This window comes from Vulpes vulpes, chromosome 10 (assembly GCF_048418805.1).
Source record: "Vulpes vulpes isolate BD-2025 chromosome 10, VulVul3, whole genome shotgun sequence".
In the NCBI taxonomy this organism is placed as follows: domain Eukaryota; kingdom Metazoa; phylum Chordata; class Mammalia; order Carnivora; family Canidae; genus Vulpes; species Vulpes vulpes.
Window position 1 is genome coordinate 42,819,133 of NC_132789.1, and position 21,271 is coordinate 42,840,403.

Below are 21,271 nucleotides of genomic sequence, written 5' to 3' on the forward strand. Positions count from 1 at the left end.
GAAGCATTCTCGCTGAAAACAGAACTAAAATATGCTTCACCCACAGGGGGCAGTCACCTTCTATCCTCTGATGGCTGGCGAAGGGACAGCTGCAGTACCGCACTGGATAAAGGGTGGTGTCCCTTCCCCTGAGGGTAGAAGCTGCCACAGCCATCTGTTACATTAATTGCATTTAGTTGCCACGAAGGCATTTTTGTAATTGTTCCATGTTTGTCAGACAAAAGATAAAGCGTTAGCCGTCATTCTTTAAAAAAATTTTTTTAAGAATGACAGCTAACATTTTCCTTAGACAGCTGTATATTTGAGATACAGTCTGTAACTCAAGCTCTGAGTCTTCCTGGATTATGAATAAACAAGTATCTCCTCTTTCCCTTTTAGAAACGTTGGGTGGCTGTCCTCTCCCAGGATTATCCAACACTTGCCTTCCACGCAAGTCTTACCAACCCTTTTGGCAAAGGAGCATTTATTCAGCTTCTTCGGCAGTTCGGCAAGGTACTGGGACCTTACATGTCTCCCCTGGAGGGTGTAGGTCTGGGCCTGTGGAAGAATTTCTCTGGCCGGTGTGCGTCAGAAGGTTACCCACACTTCCCCCATCTTGGTAATGAGAAGTGTGTTTTCAAGAGAAGATGTAAACACTCCTAGAGCCTCAGGGTCATAAGGGATTTCAGAAAGTACCTTCCAGCTCAGCCATCGCCCCCATGGCCCCCGTCTTTGACGAGCATTACTTCCTTTCTGCTGTTCCCCTGGCACCTGAGGGTCTATCCTCTGCTTGGGGATGGGGCCTCCCCATGTTCTGTATTCCTCATCCTGGCTTTATAAAGAGGCCTGCCCTTCTGCCTCTGCCCTCAGGCCTATGCAGTTTCTACCCTGTCCCTGCCGATCCCTGATCCAATGTCACTTTCTTGGGGAGGCCCTGCCACCAGGTCGCCCTAGCGGACGTTCACAGAGCTTCACGTTCTGTACCTGCAGCTTGGTGTTTGTGTGTCTCATTCATCCTTCCTGGCTTCTCACAAGGATGCACATCCTCTGTACCACCGTCCCCACTTCCTGGAAGCAGACGCTTTCAACTTGTGGCCGTTAGTTACCTCCATTATTTTCTTCCATATTTTTAATACCTGCATACGATTCTATTTCTGATCTCTCCACCCTCCCCACCTCCACCCCGCCACCTGCCATATTAGACATTAGCGAAGTCTCTGCTGTGGAAAATAAGGACTGAGTTTCTTAACAGCCGTCCTTTCCCGGTGCATGCTCCCCCCGCTGTGTTCTCCCTGTGTCATACATCATCTGGCTAGATTATTATTTCCTTCAGTGTTTACGTTATTATGACTGTAAAATATCAGTCACAGCTGATCCACATAGTGCTGTGATTATAATTCCTTTCTAATAGAACCTTCTGTCTTCTCTGGTGTTAATTAGCTCCTTGTCGTTTGTCACTAACGTGTCACCAAATCCTCTGGCAGGGTAGGAGCTTTGAGAATGATGGGCTACCTCCCTTCTAGTCAGGACTGTCTGCTCAGAGGCCGGCTGCAGAGTCTCCTTCCTGGGATCTCCTTCACTGTCATCCTGAGCATTTGCCATGGGTCTTTCCTGGGCTTGAGCCCTTGTTCATTGGGATCAAGGGATCAGGACAGGATCTTCTTTCTTGGTTTTTCTTCTTTCCTGGTTTACTCCTTCCCTTTAATGGAACATATTTTCCAAAAACTCCCTGAGAAGCAGTGCTTAGGAGGAGACCTTGTGTTTTGGAAATACCTTTATTCTGTCCTCACACTGTTTCTCCCCAGAACGCTGAGGGCACCACTGCATTGTCTTCTGGTAACTTCTGATAGGCCATTGAGAAATATGAGGCCATGCTGACTCCTAATTCTTTGTGGATGGGATCTCTTAAAAAAAAAATTCCCATTTAAAAAATTGACTCACTTTAAGGTGAGTCTTCCACTGTTTATTGAGTTTGACACTGGATGAGACTTTGTCTGATGTTCTGTATTATTTCTTGGAGATGCCCCCAGCTTCCACCCAATCATCTCGTTCAGGACATGGGTTTTATCTCCTGGTTTAATTTTTGAATTTTATTTTCTTTATTTTAGTGCCTTTGTGATGTTTTGCTGTATTTTATGGAAAGTTTCTCTGACTCGGTCATCTAGCCATTCTTTAGCAACATGTATTTTACTTCTCACTTGAGAGTTGTCCTGCCCTATTCTTGTTTCACAGATAAATTGTCATCCGTTTCTGAGAATAAGGATAGTGGTTTTTGAAATTGTTTTCTCTCCTTACATTGACTGTTTCCTGCCAGGTTCTTTGTGTTTTTCTGTGTTGAAATGTCTTGGTTCTTCAATCATATTTAAGGGGGAGCCAGTAAAAAAAAGCCAATGGAAGTTTTAAGTGGGGGATGGGTGTTTTTGAGCAATAGATTTCACTGTAGGTAACGAGGTAGAAACCCAATATTGTGTTGGAGGGCACCCTAGGTATCAGTGTCTATAGATCTTTGCTCTTGAATCTGAGTTTCCCCCACAAAGAAGTCTCCCAGTCTCCAGCTCAGAGTTGTATAAGCTTGACTGCCAGGGTTCTGGGAACTCAGTGGGAGTAGGGGCCTGTAGCTTCCCATTTAGGTCTGAAAATGAAAGATTATTTTTGGAGATGCAGGGTTTCCAAAAAATCAGTATCTGGTAAGGCCCTGGGGCAGAGAAGTTGGGTGCCCTTGGGGGAGGGAGGGGTAGCACGGTGTCACTGCTCTGCAGACTTCTCACTAGTCTGGATTTCAGACTCCCTTAGCGGTAGCTGTCCCGCCAGTTCCCAAGGGCTTTTGTGATTCTTTGGCAGTATTTTTGCTGGTTTTTTGTTTTTCTACCTTAGCTTTCATCTTTGTAGTGGGCCAAATTAGATACTACCTCTTAGCTGCTAGTATTTTGTTAACATCGTATGTTTTTATGGGCTCATTTCCAGCTCATTCCTTGGTTTTATTTTTATTTATTTATTTTTTTAAATTAATTTTTATTGGTGTTCAATTTACCAACATACAGAAAAACACCCAGTGCTCATCCCGCCAAGCGTCCGCCTCAGTGCCCGTCACCCATTCCCCTCCAATACCCGCCCTCCTCCCCTTCCACCACCCCTAGTTCGCTTCCCAGAGTTAGGAGTCTTTATGTTCTGTCTCCCTTCCTGATATTTCCCAACATTTCTTTTCCCTTTCACTATTATTTATATTACCCAAATGAATGAGAACATACACTGTTTGTCCTTCTCCGATTGACTTATTTCACTCAGCATAATACCCTCCAGTTCGATCCACATTGAAGCAAGTGGTGGGTATTTGTCGTTTCTAATGGCTGAGTAATATTCCATTGTATACATAAATCACATCTTCTTTATCCATTCATCTTTCGATGGACACCGAGGCTCCTTCCACAGTTTGGCTATTGTGGACATTGCTGCTAGAAACGTCGGTGTGCAGGTGTCCCGACGTTTCATTGCATCTGAATCTTTGGGGTAAATCCCCAACAGTGCAATTGCTGGGTCGTAGGGCAGGTCTATTTTTAACTCTTTGAGGAACCTCCACACAGTTTTCCAGAGTGGCTGCACCAGTTCACATTCCCACCAACAGTGTAAGAGGGTTCCCTTTTCTCCGCATCCTCTCCAACATTTGTTGTTTCCTGCCTTGTTAATTTTCCCCATTCTCACTGGTGTGAGGTGGAATCTCATTGTGGTTTTGATTTGTATTTCCCTGATGGCAAGTGACGCAGAGCATTTTCTCATGTGCATGTTGGCCATGTCCATGTCTTCCTCTGTGAGATTTCTCTTCATGTCTTTTGCCCATTTCATGATTGGATTGTTTGTTTCTTTGGTGTTGAGTTTAATAAGTTCTTTATAGATTTTGGAAACTAGCCCTTTATCTGATATGTCATTTGCAAATATCTTCTCCCTCATTCCTTGGTTTTATATCCCTGGTTCTCTGGGTTCCTATGTGTTCATTCCCATTGCTGTCATCATAGTGGAGTTTGTGGCGGGAGTGAGGCCAGTGTGAGCCCTTGGTCCACCATCTTTCATCAGAAATCTCAGCTAGTTGTAGAGTGTTGCTGAACTCTATCTCCTTGACTCACCCAGTGGTCTAACTTCTGAGGTTACTCCTTTTTCTTCTGTCGTTTGTTTTTTGGCAATGAAAACGCAAAACGCATTGTGCAGAGAAAAGGAGGGATGGGTCTTGGGATTGCCAGTTGGTGTATCTGTGGATGGTGTTCTAAGCTGATGACTAACAAGTTCTTTCTTCCTTGGCTACTCGACCTACATACTTTTAACCTTAAAACATTCAAGAACAATAGCACATGGACAACTGAGGAAATGAGTCACCTCTGATTTATTAATAAGTGTGTGTGTGCAGCCCACTAAGACGATGTAGGTCGTGTGTGTCTAGGCTTTAGATCAGATCAAGTTCTAGTGACACTTTTGCCTCGTGTTCTTTATTTTACCAGCAAAGTAACACAACCTCTTTTTCCCAAGAGATGCTCGTGACTGTGTGTATGTGGTGTATATTCTTTCCTTGAACAGTTGCACACTGACAAGAAGCAGATCAGCGTTGGCTTCATCGGCTATCCAAATGTCGGCAAGAGCTCTGTGATAAACACATTGCGCTCCAAGAAAGTTTGCAATGTGGCCCCCATTGCAGGTGAAACAAAGGTACGTCTGGCTCGAGGGGTCCTTATTTATGTTGCCATATTTTATTTCCACGGAGGGTGGAACATGGAGGTTTCTGCTTCTCGTGAATGAAGTCCAGCATGGAGAGTTTGATCTCCATGTGATAGTTTGGAACGTACCAGAGTTGTCTCTGCCCATTTTGGTAAGATTGAGTGTACTTTGTATGGCACTGTGTGCCTTTGGCATGATCTGGGAGGTGCCGTTCATATTTAAGTCTGTTTTAAATTGTCTCTCCAGCCTTATTCTTTGATAAACAAAACTAACCCAAGAATATTTGGTACCTGGGTTATCAAAGAAAATTCAGTGTTACGGTAGATTCTGGCAGTTGAGGACGGACCCTGAAACCCAGAGTATTTGGGGAGCAGTGTGGTTCTACTGAAAGGAAGGGGAGCCAGTTGGTATTAAGCTTCCAAGAATGCTTTGAAAAATCGGGGACCAGTTGATTTGATACTATCTGTCTCATTTTTAAACTCTTTGCTGGTGGGAACTGTAGTTTTAGACTCAGTGGAAGTGCCTCGTGCGTGGCCCAAGTAGAGGAGAGACTTCTAGCTTCGTGACTTGGCAGGTTGCTTGGCTTTGAGCCCTGACCCCTTCCCTTCCTAGCTTTGTGAGCATCAGGGGTTTGTGAAATTAGACTCCTAGTGTTTGACCCAGGGGAGTCTCTGGCTTTTTTTTGGACTTCAGGTCTGGCAGTACATCACGTTGATGCGCCGGATATTCCTTATCGACTGTCCAGGTGTGGTTTATCCCTCTGAAGACTCAGAGACGGACATCGTGCTAAAAGGAGTGGTGAGTATTTTGGTTCTGAGAGGCTCTTTGTTGCCTTTGAGGGGAGCATTCTGTGGAGAACACTGGATATTTTTCTGTTTCACTCATTCAGAAGACAGTTTGGAGTCCGCCCATATGACCAGACTTTAGGAACACGGTGCTCAGTAGGGCGGCCTCTCCCTTCCTCTGAAGCCTGCTTGGGGAGTCAGTGGAGCTGTGGGCATATCTGGTCAATGTCATCCCACAAGAGTTTGTAGTTTACACACAGGATCCAGGGGGAAGCAGGGCCTGTTTATGTTTAGTGATCATTCATCTTCGAGGGTTTATGGGCTGAGTCATTTTGGAACTCAGGCGTTTCCTCACTTGTTTCTGAATACGACCAAAACTTTTAAACGGCTCCACTTAACCTTAGCCAGGGCCACTGGCCATACATCCTGTGCACATTCCTCCCCTCTTTCCTTAGACTATCGAATTCTCTTTGTGTCCTGGGATCGGCAGGCTTTTCACCGTTTCTGCAAGTGAGTAGCATGAGACGGTCCAACTTGAGACTGCTTGTGGAACCACAGTTAGTTTGTGGTGAGCAGGGATCAGCACCGAGTCCTGGGCTCCATGGTGGTGGCCAGCGTGCAGGGACCTTCCAGCCGACCGCGGCTGGCCACCTTGGAGACCCTCCCTGCCAGGCCCCACTTGCACCGCAGTGTTGAGGTCTGTTTTCAGATATTGTTGCAAATGTGAACTTCACTGCTTCCATATAAAGTCTGTAAGCCCAAAATTTCCTGCTAACATCTAGGTTCAAGTTGAAAAAATAAAGACTCCGGAAGATCACATTGGTGCTGTACTTGAACGAGCAAAGCCGGAATATATCAGCAAGACATACAAGATTGATTCTTGGGAGAATGCTGAGGACTTCCTTGAGAAGCTGGCATTCCGGACTGGGAAGTTACTGAAGGTGAGCAAGGTTTTCTGAGAATGTAGACCAGCACACATGGCAGATGGCATGGCACACATTTCCATATGTGGCACGGACCTTTTGTGTTTGGGGTATTTTGTGTGTCTGTTTTATTTATTTTTTAAACTTTTTTTTTTTAAGATTTTTACTTATTTAGTTGAGAGAGAGTGAGCGTACAAGCAGAGGGAGGAGCAGAGGGAGAGGGAGAAGCAGGCTCCCTGCCAAGCTTGGAGCCTAATATGGGGCTTGATCCTAGGACCCCGGGATCATGACCTGAGCTGAAGGGGAACAACTGACTGAACCTCCTAGGTGCCCGTTTGTTTTAAAGGTTTTATTTTTAAGTAGTCTATACCCAACATGGGGCTTGAACTCACAAGTCTGAGATCAAGGGGCATGCACTCCACTGACTGAGCCAGCCAGGCACCCCCTGGACCTTTTTGTTTTTGAATGTGTTGTGTGAGCGGTATGAGACTTGGCAAGCAGATAGTGATGAACAACCGGGGGCAGCTGAAATGCCTCCACACTGGGAGGTGGTTTTGTTCTCAGAGTTTAACGGGGAGTCTTTCTGTGCATTTCAGGGTGGAGAGCCTGACTTTCAGACTGTGGGTAAGATGGTTCTCAATGACTGGCAGAGGGGCCGGATTCCTTTCTTTGTCAAGCCACCCAATGCGGAGTCCCCTGCAGCCTCCCAGGTGAGAGAACAGGGTGGGCCCGCCTTCTGGAAGGTGTGGGTACTGACCTAGGCATGGCACCTTTGATTGCCTTCCTTTATGGAGCACCTTTCTCCTTTGGGGTTTTCCTGCTCCACAATCTCCCATCCCATAGAGCCCTTGCTGTGACCTTGTTGGGGGATGGTATTTGGAGACCAGAGAGTAGATCTGTGGTAGGAGACCCGAGTCTAAATACTAGTCTTTAGGGCCTTGAACAAAGAGGGCTTTAACTGTCAGTGCTCTTTCAATCCTGTGTCTTTCCTTATGCATGAGGAACAGAGGCATTTCCAGGATTGACTTAACGTTCCTCAGGCCCAACCATATGCCAGGCATAGGCCTAGGAATCAATAACATAGCCCTCGCCCTTAAGAAGCTTGTAATCAGGTGGAAAAGAGAGAGGTCAGGTGTATAGTCAGGGAAAGAAACCTTAGATTGGGGTGTCTGGGCTGGATTGAGGAGCTTCCCTTCTGTCAAGTTCCCCTCCCACTGGCTGGACTGCCACCAGGCTCCAGCTGTGGCCCTTTGCTTTTCTTTTTTTTTTTTTTTTTTTTTAAATTTTTATTTATTTATGATAGTCACAGAGAGAGAGAGAGAGAGGCAGAGACACAGGCGGAGGAAGAAGCAGGCTCCATGCACCGGGAGCCCGACGTGGGACTCGGTCCCGGGTCTCCAGGATCGCGCCCTGGGCCAAAGGCAGGCGCCAAACCGCTGCGCCACCCAGGGATCCCGCCCTTTGCTTTTCTATTTGTAGGCTCTTCAGAGCTCTGCCAAGCCTTTGGAAGAGATGGCTTTAAGTTCTGCTTCCATGCTAATCCTTTGGGTTCAGGTCATTCGGGTTCCTTCTTACCTGAACTCTGTTCCCAGGGCTTCAGTTATCAGCTAGAAGCTTCCATTTGAATTTTTCCAGTATTTCAGAATCAGCATACCTGAAACTGACGTTAGCTTTCTTCCTCTCCCTCTAGAGCCCCCGAACAGCCAACAAAACACCCCCAATCCTCTTGCACGTTGTTTTTTTTTTTAATTTTTTTTTAAAATTTTTATTTATTTATGATCGTCACAGAGAGAGAGAGAGAGGCAGAGACACAGGCAGAGGGAGAAGCAGGCTCCATGCACCGGGAGCCCGATGTGGGATTCGATTCGGGTCTCCAGGATCGCGCCCTGGGCCAAAGGCAGGCGCCAGACCGCTGCGCCGCCCAGGGATCCCCTTGCACGTTCTTTGTTCTTTGTGTGTTAGGTCGTTCATTCATTGAGCACAAGTAGACTGAGGATCTCCTAAGTGCTGGGCACTCTGCTGGGCACCAGAAGTACTGCGGTGAAAGAAGAGTCCTGCCTCTCGCACTTCTGTACATATGGATGCCCGCAGAGCAGTGCCTGGTTTTTCCCCTGATACCAAATGGATTTCGTTTCTTCATAAGCAGTTCTGCAATTCTCTGGCACCAGCTGGGGGTCCAGTGGTGCAGTTCAATTCTGACGCTATCCCTGAGGGTTAGCATGGTCCCACAAGATGCCCCCGCTTTGGAGGCCAGCTGCAGACGGGGTTCCCGAGCTCCCTGCGCTTCAGCCCAGCCAGCTACAAGTTCAGAGGTTGTTGGGTGTGATAATGTTCTAAAACAACTCCTGGAACTCAGCAGAGTGGCTTATGAAGGCTCCTTTATTATGGTGGCAATAACTCAGGAACAGCCAACTGGAAGGGATGCATAGGGCCGGGCACGTGCTCTTTCTGGGCATGACGCCCTCCCAGCCCCAGTTCATTCAACCCAGAGGCTCTCCAACCCTGTCCTCCAGGGCTTCTCATGGAGGTTCCATCACACAGGCCTGCTTGATTAAAGCGTTGGCCACCCGTGCTCACGCTCCACCTGTAGCCTTCTCTTCAGGTGCTTGGGCCTTCTGGTGACCGCAGAGGAGGCCGCAGCCACCCGGAGCGCCTGAGGCAGGAGTGTACCTGTGGGGCTGGGGTGGGGCGGGAGGCCGCTGTGAGGCAGGAGTCTGTTGTGACCCTGGGTGCACACAGTAGGGTTTTCTTGAGCTCTTGCTCTATGTCTGGCCATTGAGTTTTATTTTTTTATTCTATTATTATTTTTTAAAGATTTTATTTATTTATTCATGAGAAACAGAGAGAGGCAGAGACCCAGGCAGAGGGAGAAGCAGGCTCCATGCAGGGAGCCCGACATGGGACTTGATCCCTGGACTCCAGCATAACATCCTGGGCTGAAGGTAGCGCTAAACCGCTGAGCCACCCAGGCTGCCCTGGTCATTGAGTTTTAGATCATTGGTTCCCCTGGTCTGATTTCCTTCTTTGTCTAGTAGTGGCTGAAATGCTTTCAGAATCCAAAAGCTAAAAACCTTAGCTTAGGGAAAAGGTATAAAAACGTACCTATAAATTTTGTAGGCAATTTCCTGAGTTTTCTGGATTCCTCATTTACTGAGCACGTCGTGTAGCCGTTCTTGCCTTTGGAAAATCCCTAAAGTTCTGTGAGTCCCAGTTGCAGGGATGAAAGACTACAGATGTGAGGCGCCAGGATGACGCCTGCCTCACATGTCTTCACCCTTACCCCAGAGAGGTGGGGTGTTTCGAGGTCCCCTACCTCAGTTCCCTTGTGGCCTCACCTCCAGAGCTTTCCTCCAGGGGCCTCCCCCTGGCTTCTGTCCCCTGTTTAGCGCTGTGCTTTGGCTCTGGGCAGTTGTGTACTCTCCTCTGGGGTGTGCCTCTCTCAGGAGCCCCATCCCTACCCCTCCTTAGGAAGGGAGAGGGAGTCGGCCGCCCTGTGGTGAATGGCGACGGTTTGAGTGGCTCCAGTTGGCTCGTCCTCTGGCACCGCAGCCAGGAGCCTCTGGTCCCCGAGTACCGGCTTCTGGGGGTCATGCGTGTTGGCCTGCGTGTGAGACGATGATGTGACTCTGGTGTGGGGTTTTCAGTTCTCTCCCTTAGTCCCGAGGAGAGGACTGCCTCTTTTGAGAGCAAGGTGTCAGTTCAGAAATGGTTTTTCTTGTCTGATCCTGTCTTGTCTCCCCCATCTGCACCCCTTTTTGGCCTGGATAGCTCCCATCCTCTGTGTCGTTAGAAGTTGCGACAGACACAAGCCAGAAGAACCCAGAAGAGGAAGCCACAGGACCTATAGATGAAGCATCAGCGCCTGTCACCGAGAAGGAAAAAGAGAACAGTCCTGGTGACACGGACTCAGAAATGCAGCAGATTCTGGCGCGGGTTCGACAGAACTTTGGCAAAATCAATGTCGTGCCTCAGTTTTCCGGGGACGACCTGGTCCCTTTGGAGATGTCAGATGTTGACGAAGAGCTCGAGAGCTTTTCTGAAGAGGAGGAGGAGCAGCAGGAGGAGGAGGAGGACCAACCAGGAGACAATGAGGAGGAGTCTTTCCAGGAGTCCCAGGAGGAGCACGCAGGAAATGACACCAAGGCAGTTATTAAAGCCCTGGATGAGAAGATTGCTAAATATCAGAAGTTTCTAAACAAAGCCAAAGCTAAGAAATTTTCAGCAGTCAGGTACTTGTGATCTGCTCATTCCTTGCAGAGAAACGTGTCGTGAGGACTGGGGCAGTACTTTAGGGAGCTGGAACGGAGTTGTTGCATTTTTTTTTTTTTTTTAGGTGACCTGTGAATTTCTAAGATGCAGCTCCCTGAAGTAGGAGAGGCGTCTCTGCCTTCCCTTGGGCTGGGGGGCAACTCTGTGCAGCAGTGTGGGCCCAGCCCCTGGGGGCAGTGACAGGCGGTTTTTGTTAACTTTGCTTTTCTGTTGCAGAATATCCAAGGGACTAAGTGAAAAGATTTTTGCAAAATCTGAAGAGCAGAGAGTAGCTGAAGAAGTTGTAGAAGACACAGGTAAGAGTTGAATTAGTCAAACCACTTAGGTGCGGTTTGCATCTTTAGAACTGTGGGAACTCTGATCTCTAAACTGAGAGATTGTGGGGTCATCCCCCCAGGTCCTTAGCGTAGTCGGCAGATACCCCGTTCACATGCTCTTTGTCGTAATCGTTGGATTATTAGCTTTTCATCCTGCACATTTCTTGGGGTTAATTCAGGAAACCTCCTGTAAAAAGAGTACATTGGGAGCTTTATAATCTCGAGGTGAGTCAGCTAGATTTTTTTGTGGGAGGTAGGACGGGTCAGGTATTTATTCCTTACTCCATGGACTCACAGCTTCCATGTGAAAAGTGTGTTTCTGTGACATAAATACAAACCCTGGCGTGGCCTGTAAGGGCCCTCCTGGCCTCATCCTGCTTTACTCTGTGCTGGCCTTCTTCCTCCAACACATCAAGCTCATCCCCACCTTAGCATTCACGGACACGTTTTGAATAGACAATTCCTCTCTTTTCTGTGTGCTCGTGTGTTGTGTTTCCAGCACCTACCAAAAGGGGAAAGAAGAGGAAGGCACAGAGAGAAGAGGACCATTCAAATAAAACTTGCAGGATGCTTACATCTAAGGAAGTACGTGGTTTTGGTCTTAAATATCACCCGGGTATAGAAAGTAGAGAAGAGAAATCCATTTCCTAATAGACATGCTTTCCCACACTGATGGTCTGGAGCTGAATTCTCAGAACTCAGTCCCAAGTGACCTAGTTGAGATCAGTTCAGTAGGATCAAGAGCTGGCCCACTGGACAAAGGTCCTTGAGTCCCTGATCGCCGTCCTCAAGCATGTGGATTGCCCTCTACAAGGGTCTGCTGATTTTCATGTGGTGAGCCGAGCTGTTGAGGCAGATGGATCCCCGCCCTCTGTGAAGCTCAGGCCTGTACTGGGCTCCTAAGAGCTGGGGTGGGCCCTCTTGTGAAGGGAGGAGCTTGTTATTGGAAGTGTTCACCCCTAGATGGGAGTGCAGTAGGAAGGACTCCAGCGTGTGTGACGCTTGGACCCAAGGACAGGCTATGACTTGCAGCTGTCATGAGTCAGGGTGGAGGGGCACCCTGGGGTCTGTGGGGAGCCCTTTGTTCCTAGGACTGCCTCCAGTAATTGGGGGAGCAGCATGGGGGTGGAGCATGAGAAACAGAAGGGCTTGCTCTGTGACTTCTCCACGATTGATTGTTTTGGTCTCTTGGGTTTTTTTGTTTTTGTTTTTTGCCATTTTTTCACAGCGGAGGCGAGCGGCCCGGCAGCAACAGTCCAAGAAAGTTGGTGTACGCTACTATGAAACACACAATGTGAAAAATAGGAACAGGAACAAAAAGAAGACCAATGACTCAGACGGACAGAAACACAAACACAAAAAATTCAAACACAAGCAGTAACATTTTAAAAGTTTATTAAATTATACAAAAATATGCAGTTAGAAACTGTGTTCGTTTTCTTCATGCCCAGTTGGCATTTCTAAGGCCATGATGCATTTGTTCTGAGGTTTAACAGTTGAAACCCTTCACCGGTGCTAGTGAAAATACTCCCTCTGCCCCCCAAGGCGTTTAGTGATGACGGGGTCCACTGGCACTCCTACCTCTTAAATGGGCCCCCTTCGTTCCCGAGCGTAACCAGGCCGTGTAAAGCTCTGGCCCAAACAGAGATGCGGTCTACGGAGCCGAAGGGGCAATGGTTTTATACTGGCAGTTAGCAGTTTGAAACAGAAGTGTGAAAACCGGAAAGTCCAAGCGCATAGTGCACATGGCCTGGGCTTTAAAACAGACGGGACAGCCAGTAGATGGGTGCGGTTAGGACGCGCGCCTTCCTGTCGGGGAGTCCCGGAACTAGCACATGCGGTGAACAGAGTGCTTTCCCACGAGGACAACCCCAACAGGTTAGCTTAGTGGAGTGCTGCAATCCCTTGGGACACCTGGACAGGGGCAGAGGCAGCTGTCCCATCTGAGGCTAGACGTGCACAGGGCAGATGAGACCTGGAACACGGCTCTTCCTGTGAGACCACACGTGTTCCAGGGAGTCTCGGAGCCTGAATAGTGGCGATGCCAGCTCCAAGCCCCACTACAGAGGGTCCTAGGCAGCTCCTCGGGGGAATACTGAGCAGCCCGAGGCATCGCGCAGACACGTCTGTGCCTTCAGGGGCGCTCCTTCCTTCATTCGGACTCCACGACAGAAGTCACTCATATCACCGCACTGGCCCACCCTGGACAGCCTGCTAGCTTTCTCTTGGGGGCCTCGGAACCTGGAGTTTAACTTAGGAATAGTTGGTGCAGTCTACAGGCCGTAGCCCCCTCCAGTAGGGAGAGCTGCACGTGAGGTGGCTCATTAGACAACCCTGGTTAGAGGGGTGTAGGGCCAGGCTGCGGCCTTCTGCAGGGGAGGATGAGCAAACCACACGGGGCTCCTGAGCATCGGGCAGCTCACAGGGGACCTCAGGACTTGTCTTTCTTCCGGGCAAACATTTACTTTCTCAGAAGCTGTGGCTTCTATTGGGCGGCCTGAAGACCTGGGGAGAGGGTGCGGTGGGCTTGGCGGGCAGCGGGGGACACGACCTCGGATAAACACGCAACTCACACGAGTCACTGGAACTGCACTGGGCAAGAGAGGGGAAAGACCTCAAGGGACGCACTGAGGCTGCAGCAGCCCAACGTCAGGTACGGGCGTATGGTGGGCCAGAAACGGGGCAGGGACAAGGCTCATCTGGCTAGAAACGGACGGTACGATGGTATGGAGCCGTGGGGGGAAGGCAGCTGCTTCACCTGCGAGTGGGGAGCGGAAAGCCTCCCTGTCTGAGTTGGCAGGTCCCGGGGCTGGCCGCCCACTGCCTTCCACTGCCCAGCCGGGGGCCTGGCTGCCAGCCGCTGCTCATCCACTGGGGCACCGGGTGACTTCTGATGAACGTGGAGGTGGTGATTGGGGGAGGGCAGGGCTGGTTCACTCAGGAAACTAGCTATTTTTTTATTACAACAGGCTTAGGATGGGGTAGCAGTGCTTGCTGAGACCCATGTGGAAACGATCACTTCTTTGGTGCAATAATGCCTTCCAGTTGGGCCTGCAAAACAAAAACAAACTCCGTTAGTATCCGAAGCTTGCAGCCTTCAGCTGAGAGGTGATAAAGTCCCTGGGAGGAAGAATCCCATGCTGCCCCTCCAAGCGTTTCTCCCTTCATTCCCCAGCTCCACATTTCTTAGATGAGCTGGTTTCTGCCTTTGGCATACGGTCCCGCTACATTAGGAGAAACCAGAGCTGTCCTGGTTTCCATACAATAAGGGCCCCACGTATAATTACAAAGCAGTGGAAAGGAAATTGAATAAAAGTTGTTGAAATAGTGGTTTCTCATGGCTCAGATTTCAGGCCTGAGATGCTAAGTTAAACATTTGGCTCTCTGGTTCAGGAGCCCGGGAGCTCTGCTGGGATGAGAGGTTTGGGAAACAGCAATTTTTCAGCCACCGAGACAACTTGACACCCAATTAGAGAAAATTGCTACCAGTAAGTAGGGAGCTGTCCATCTTGTATGTAAAGCCTAGGACACTCGGGAGTTCTTTACTCCGCTCTTCCGGCAGCTGGTAAAATAATTTACTATCCTGGTGTGTGGACAGATCTTTAAGTAGGTCCATCCTGGGGACTGCAAACACGGCTTTTATTTGCAGTGCAGCTTGGAGCCAATAAAAATAACTCCCTTCTAAAGAGTCCTTCACGCCGGGGATGACAGGGTTGCCTGTAAATGTTATAGGAAGATGCCAAGGCATCCTGTTTTGCCCGCGCCGCCGGTCTTGGAGGAGGACCGGAGGAACTCGGGCTAACAATAAAGGAAAGCGGCAGATAAGGCACGCCGCCACCCCACAAGCTGCTGAGTAAACACAATCGTGTCTGGCTGCGAAGTTCCTGGCTTCCCTTTGTTGAACTCGGCAACAAGCAAATCTGTCATCCTGCACTCGCGCTCAACACGGCCCTTCTTTATCTCAAGTGCGTGTCTCCTTGCTGCAGCCCCGGGAGGCCGGCCAGTCCCAAGAACGTAAGCTTTCTGTGTGGTTAGAGAGGAGAGGGGGCTGACACCCAGGGGCCCCTCTGGCCAGGGCCGTGGGAGACCGCCGCTAACCATCAGCGGGTCCTCCATCTAGAACGAGGGCTCTCAAGCCTCACCAAGCACCAGAATTGCCCGTCAGGTGGTTGGGCTCCAACCCCAGCAGTTGACTCAGCAGACCCGGGATGGGCCCAATAATTGGGATTTGTACAAGTTCCCGGGTGATGATGCCTGTCTGGGGCCCCCCCAGAGAGCCTGGAGCCTCAGAGGCCTGGCCCCCCTTTAGCTCGGCTGGATGAAGGTGAGCCGCTGGTGAAGGGACTTGGAGGGAAAACGGCTACAGGTGAGTTCCTCTGACCACACACCTGGGGAAGGCTCCTAAGTTGGGATGCTGCTTCCCTCCCAAAGGGCCTTCCCTGCCCGCCCCAAATGCCGTGCCTCCGAGGGGCTGCAGGTGGGAAGGCGCTCCCGAGTCCGTGAAGAGACCCAGGCCGCTCTGGGAAGGCTCCCAAACACCAGCGGTGACGGGAGACCAGCTCCACCTGCCGCCACACCCACCTCTCCTGGACGACGGGCAACTTTTCTTTCCGGGGGGGGGGGGAGCCCATCCACTGGAGAGCGCAGCTGAGGTGCTGTGGGGATGGGGAGCCCCCTCCAGAGCCCCGCAGATGGAGCATCTGCCTGGTGGGCCCTCACCCCCACCCCCCCACACACACATCAGCGTCCTTCACTCCTGGGCAGCGGCGTGTGGACAAGCGTCCTGACTCCTCTGCAGGAGACGGAGCTGCCGCCTGGCCCGTGTGGCTGGGGGGGCTGGACGGGGACCTGGGGGCGCCCACCTTCAGCTGCTGATTCGTCCGCTTAAGGAACTGAATCTCCTCATTGTGCTTCTTCTCCTCCACCTGTCTCCTCTCGATCTCCCGCTTCTCGGTGGCCTCACACTTGGCCTTCTGCTCATTCACTTGCCTCTCCAGATCTCTCTTTTCTGTTTCCAGTTCTGCAATCTGAGGACAGAAACCCCGGTGACCCCCGGGATGTCGCCCAGCTGACAGGGTGGTGGGAGTGCCTGGCTGGAGGGGACCTGGGGCACAGCTGTCCAACCTAAGCCCTTGCCAGGGTCTGTGCTGCCACCCAGTGGGAGGTCGGCGACTGGTATGGCACGATGGCCAGTGGCCGCTCGGAACCCAGGGGTCCCCACAGACCGGATGGCCAGCCCACCCTCGGAGGCCAGCCTCTCGCCTGGAAGGACAACCAGGTGGCCCTGGGATGGCCGGGAGGGTTCGCAGAGGGCCGCGGCCTCGTGGTCAAGTCCACTCACTTTCCTCTCCATGTCTGACTTCCCCTGCTCGGCTTGCAGTGCCTTCCTCATGCCAAATGCCACGCTGCTCTCATACAAGGTCTGGTAGGCGGCAATGGTCATGCGGATCTCGTCCCGGACTCGCAGCAACAGCAGTCCCCTCTCAGCACAGTTGATGGTGACCTCCCGGATCAGCTCATCTTCCAAAGCAACACAGTGGGTTCAGGGGGGCAGGCGGGAGGGGCCCACACCACGTCCACGGCTAACCACCCTTCCTGCTGTGTCCTCCCCACCGGGAGAGAGGGGCCCCAGGAGCCCGGCCATACAGCCATGGCTCTGAATTGGGCAGCTGGGGGGGGCCCTCTTACCCACCCCCAGGTAAAAACCCCAGGGGGCTGGTCACAGACATCTGGCTCGTCAGTCTGAGGACGACGGCTGCTTGGAAGCAGGTGGCAAGTCTCTGTGCCCCTTGGGGTGGACGGGCTTGGGGCTGCAGACAGTAAGAAATAGAGCCTGCCCTCCCATATCTTCCCTAAATGCTGACTTGGAGCGCCAACCATAATCGTCCTCAGACTGAGGGGAGCAATCTGAACATTAGAGTCCACATGGGCCAGTGAGTGCATGCTGGGGGACAGCCATTTGTCACTATCACTTAAATCTTTTGTGACTGTCCATTAGTAGCAAATGATCCTGAAGTATTTTTCTGGGTCAAAGGACTGAATGTTGACTGATGGACATAAATACAGAACGTTAGTCTTTCTGATTAAAAAACTAACATGCAAAAAAAAATAAAATAAAAAAAATAAAAAACTAACATGCTTATTGTTAAAAAAAAAAAAAACAACAATTTTTTTTTTTTTAAAGATTTAGGATGGAAGTTCCCATTTCAAACATATGCTAAGAGGTTAGGAACCAGGTGGTCAGGATGAGTGGGGGATGGGGGGAAGGGGATGCATTTAGCAGTTCCTGGGGGGCTTGGTGGCAGGGAGGGGGAGACCAGATGACTCCAGGATGGAGTGGGCTCCATCTCGGGGATACTCAGCTGGGTTTGGGCCCGAGGTGAAGGGCGGGAGGTAGCTGAGGACACTGTACCCCCCAGCCCGCTCCCCCCAGCCCCAGCCCGAGCCGCATCGCTCACCGAAACACTGTGAGTAGAGCTCCCTACGTACAGGGCAGATGCCGGTCTCCCTGGCCTGCCGCTGCTGCAGCTTCAGGTCCAGCTGCTCCTGCAGGTGCACCACATCCATCCTGGTGCTGGGGGTGCTGGACACCTGCTGGATCCATAGTTGGGTGTCCTCCACCCACTCCCTGCGGCACAGACACAGCCAGGCTGAGCAAGGCCATCAACTGGAGGGGCCTCAGGATGTGAGCAGGACATGAGGGCCCTTTGAGCTCTTGGCCTGAGCAGGAACAAGGGGCGGCTCTGTCCCTGGTGCACCGGAATCCTCCATCCCTCTCTCTTTCCTGGGGAGTGTATGGCTCCACAGGGCCTCTGCCTTGGAGCTGGGCCATCTCCACCCTCCTCTGGCTCTCCGAGGAATCATCACCCATGTTCTAGATCTTACCCTCCTAATGGGTTGAGGACAGATTCATGGGCATTGTTGCTTGATTGGAGCAGAAGGCCCAGTGAGAACTCCCCGCTGACTTGAGCGGTGGTGGGAGACACAGGGCTCCACAAGCCTCATGGCAACCCGAAAGGGGCAGATATGTGCAGTGGGGAGCTTCCTGACGGCGTGCATCTGTGTGGTCCCCTCCCCACCACCAGTAAGCCTTGTGTCAGAAGCAAGGCCAGATTCCCCAGTCACCAGGAAGGGTCGACAAAGCACGCCAGCCAGAGAGCAGGGTAAGGGGATGGTGAAGAAGGGAGAAGGAGTTCCCTCTCTTATAAGGATTCTCGAGGAAGGCCCCCTTGAGGAAGTCACGTTTGAGCAAGATCTGAATAAAGAGATGAAGGGGCTGAGGTGGACATCAGAGGCAGGGCATCCTTGGCAGTAAGAACCACAACTGTCAAGGCCCTGAGGTGGAAGGGTGATGGGAGTATTCCAGAAACAGTGAGCAGAGGCCCCTATGGCACCAGCGCACCGAACAAGAAGAAGAAGGGACACGAGATCATGGCTATCCGAGGGGCCAGCTCATTCCGGGTCTTCTGGGTCACTGTAACGACTTTGGACTTTAGTCAGAGTGACATGGAAGCCATTAGAGAGCTCCTTGCAGAAGACTGGCATGATCTGGCTTACGATTTTGGGGCTGTTTGGAGACTGGACTGTGGGGGCAAAGGATGGAAGGATGGAAGCAAGGTTTTCAGATCGGAGGCCACCTCACTGGAGGTGACAGTGAAGAGGAACAAGATGGTGGAAGCAGAGGGGGTGGAAAGTGGTTGGGTCTAGGATACACGTTTGAAGGCAGAGCCACAGTAATTTGACAAAGGAGAGGACATGTGGCATGAGAGAGCAAGAGGAATGAAGGGTGGCCTGAGCCAGTGGCAGAAAGGAGAAGCCTGGCGATGAGCAGGTTGGGAGAGGGGGACATCGTGACTTAGCTTGGACGTGCCTGGGATGCCCAGGAGATAGCTTCATGAAGATAATGAGGAAGCAGTAAAATGTATGGGTCTGGAGTTTAGAGGAAAGGATGGGGCTGGAAACACCCATTTGGGAGCCATCAGCACATAGATGGTATTTAAAGCCATGAGCCTGGGCAGCCCGGGGGGCTCAGCGGTTTAGTGACACCTGCAGCCCAGGGCCTGATCCTGGAGACCCGGGATCGAGTCCCGTGTCGGGCTCCCTGCATGGAGCCTGCTTTTCCCTTTGCCTGTGTCTCTGCCTCTGCCATTCTCTCTGTCTTTCATCAATCAATAAATAAAATCTTTAAAAAAAAAAAAAAAAAAAAGCCATGAGCCTGGGTTGGAGCCTGCAGAAAACTAGGAGATAGAGGTGGTCTCCGCCCCGCCCCCTCCCAGGATCCAGCTGTCTGGAAGCTCTAGGAATTCGAGGATGCTGGGAGGAAATGGGGATACAGGGTGCCTCTTCCTACATTCCCAAGTTCCGGGGATGCAAAGCCCCAGCCTTCTCCCAGCCACCGCTCCTACATCTTTACCTTGGGGGTAGGATGGAATTCAAGATTTCTTCTGCCTGCTTTGTAGGATCGGGGACCCCAGAAGTGGAGGGGAGCTTGGTCTTTGGTGGCTGTGGGACTGGACCGGAGGGTCCGGGCTGCTGGGGGCTGACCTTCAGTGGCCGTGCCTGAGGAGGAGGGACAAGTTTGGGCAGGAGGTGACGCAGACGGTGACCTGCACACACCCAACCCCCCCCCCCCCCCCCCCGTCTTGCTCCAGGTCTTCTAAAGAGCGCTCCCCTCTTCGCAGCTCACTTGCCCCGTCTCTCTTCTCAGCAGAAGTTAGGTCTCAGCTGAAGGTGGGGAGAGCCTGCGGTCCCACCCCCAGCCCAAGGTCTGTATCTCCTGGAACCGCTGCTGCGGGCGCAGGTGCTCAGCGGCCTGGGGACGGAGCGAGCGCGACCGGACCAGTGTGCAGGACGGCGAGCCCCATGCACCCCGGGGCTTCCTTCCTCACCCTACACCTGCCCTCCGGGTGCCCCCCGCCCCGCGGAGCCTCCGGGCTCCCCGCCCCCCAGGCCCGCCCTGACCTTGGGGCTCCGCTTCTCCGTGTTCCGGCTCACCAGCACCGGGGTGTCGTACTTGAGCAGAGAGTCCGCAGGGGGGATCATGGCGGCGACGCGGGTTCGAGTCCGGCGGCCGCCCCTCCAGCGTGCTCCTTGTTTGCCGTCACCATGGAAACCTCTCCTCCTCTCCCCTCCCCTCCCCCGCCCCCCGCCGCGCCTCGTGGCCTGGGCGGGGCTTCGGATGCGGCGGGGCCAGCAGCGCGGAGTTCCCGCTCAGCCTCGCCAGGAATTCTCCTCCCGCTCCGTTTTGATCGCGGTTCCTGCCCCGCGGGTCGCCTTGACGCTCCTGGAAAACGACGCCAAACGGGAACGGAGTCCCCGCGCTGCGGCTCGCAGGCCCTTGCAACGAGGCGCACGGTCACCTTCGCTGGCCGCCAACTTTGTCACCTGCAGAATGGGAGCCCTGTGACTCCTCGGTGGAGTCTTGGGAATCTGCAGATTCCCAGACGGAGGCACCTGCAGCTCCCCGTTTTTTTTTTTTTTTTAATTTTATTTATTCATGAGAGAGAGAGAGAGGCAGGGACACAGGCAGAGGGAGAAGCAGGCTCCTTGCAGGGAGCCCGAGGTGGGACTCGATCCCGGGACTCCAGGGTCACGCCCTGGGTCAAAGGCAGGCACTAACCGCTGAGCCACCCGGGGATTCCCGGAGCTCCCTGGTTTTCTTTTTAAAAATTAAAAAAAATTTTTTTTGCTCCCAGTTTTAAAAAGTATTTGTGTTGGGGCGAGGGGCACCTGGCTGGTTCAGTCAGTAGAGGGTGAGACGTCGATCTGGGGGTGGGGAGTTCCAGCCCCACCGCTGGCTCTAGAAAGGACTTGAAAATAAAAAGTAAAAAAAAAAAAAAGAAAAAAAAAGTAAATAAATTAAGAATTCATTTTTTAAATTAAATGGAGAAGTGACAACATAACACGAAGCTCAGGACTAGCAGGGAAGATAGTAATGACTTGCCCCCACTCCCCGGGAGGCTAGTCAGTGATTGCATTTCCTTCTCCATCTGTTTCCTCTTTTTTTTTTTTTTTAATATTTTGTTTATTTATGAGAGACACAGGCAGAGGGAGAAGCAGGCTCCATGGTGGGAGCCCAACGTGGGACTCCATCCCAGGGCTCCAGGATCCCGCCCCGGGCTGCAGGCGGCGCTAACCGCTGAGCCACTCGGGCTGCCCGGAAGTGTCTCTTTGACGTTTAAAACTCCCGCCACCCGAGCGGCTCCCGACAGCCCCTCCCGCTTGCAGGGTCGTGGTCACGTGCTTCGCTCGCCGCCGCAAGGGTTTCTGGGAGAGCGCGCACCCGGAAGCGGAAGTG

At 51.7% G+C, this 21,271-nt stretch overlaps 2 protein-coding genes across 2 annotated transcripts in view; one reads left to right on the forward strand and one right to left on the reverse strand.

Annotated features, from left to right (window-relative positions):
* Window positions 1-12,400, forward strand: part of GNL2 (G protein nucleolar 2) — a 25,683-nt gene extending 13,283 nt beyond the window's left edge. Inside the window, exons 8-16 of the mRNA XM_025991727.2 lie at window positions 379-492; window positions 4,543-4,671; window positions 5,374-5,478; window positions 6,248-6,406; window positions 6,985-7,098; window positions 10,157-10,617; window positions 10,874-10,953; window positions 11,474-11,559; window positions 12,203-12,400. Of these exons, the coding sequence (XP_025847512.1) occupies window positions 379-492; window positions 4,543-4,671; window positions 5,374-5,478; window positions 6,248-6,406; window positions 6,985-7,098; window positions 10,157-10,617; window positions 10,874-10,953; window positions 11,474-11,559; window positions 12,203-12,355 (1,401 nt within the window). The 3' untranslated portion in view covers window positions 12,356-12,400. The remainder of the gene's footprint in view (window positions 1-378; window positions 493-4,542; window positions 4,672-5,373; window positions 5,479-6,247; window positions 6,407-6,984; window positions 7,099-10,156; window positions 10,618-10,873; window positions 10,954-11,473; window positions 11,560-12,202) is intronic.
* On the reverse strand, window positions 12,353-20,113 carry DNALI1 (dynein axonemal light intermediate chain 1). Its single transcript, XM_025991728.2, has 6 exons — window positions 19,936-20,113; window positions 19,388-19,533; window positions 17,433-17,602; window positions 16,316-16,494; window positions 15,837-16,001; window positions 12,353-14,025 (listed from the first exon to the last, which is right to left on the reverse strand). Exons 1-6 carry the CDS (start codon window positions 20,014-20,016, stop codon window positions 13,990-13,992), a joined length of 777 nt encoding a protein of 258 aa, XP_025847513.1. The 5' UTR covers window positions 20,017-20,113; the 3' UTR covers window positions 12,353-13,989.
* Between the last annotated feature and the right edge of the window lie 1,158 nt (window positions 20,114-21,271).

Bases quoted from the DNA above. Each gene is read 5' to 3' on its own strand.
- DNALI1 (XM_025991728.2), bottom strand. From the start codon at position 20,016: ATGATCCCCCCTGCGGACTCTCTGCTCAAGTACGACACCCCGGTGCTG. The intron at 17,603-19,387 runs GTAAAGATGTAG...TCTGTGCCGCAG, and splicing joins AATTCCATCCTACCCCCAAG to GGAGTGGGTGGAGGACACCC. The intron at 16,002-16,315 runs GTGAGTGGACTT...TTCTGTCCTCAG, and splicing joins AGTCAGACATGGAGAGGAAA to ATTGCAGAACTGGAAACAGA.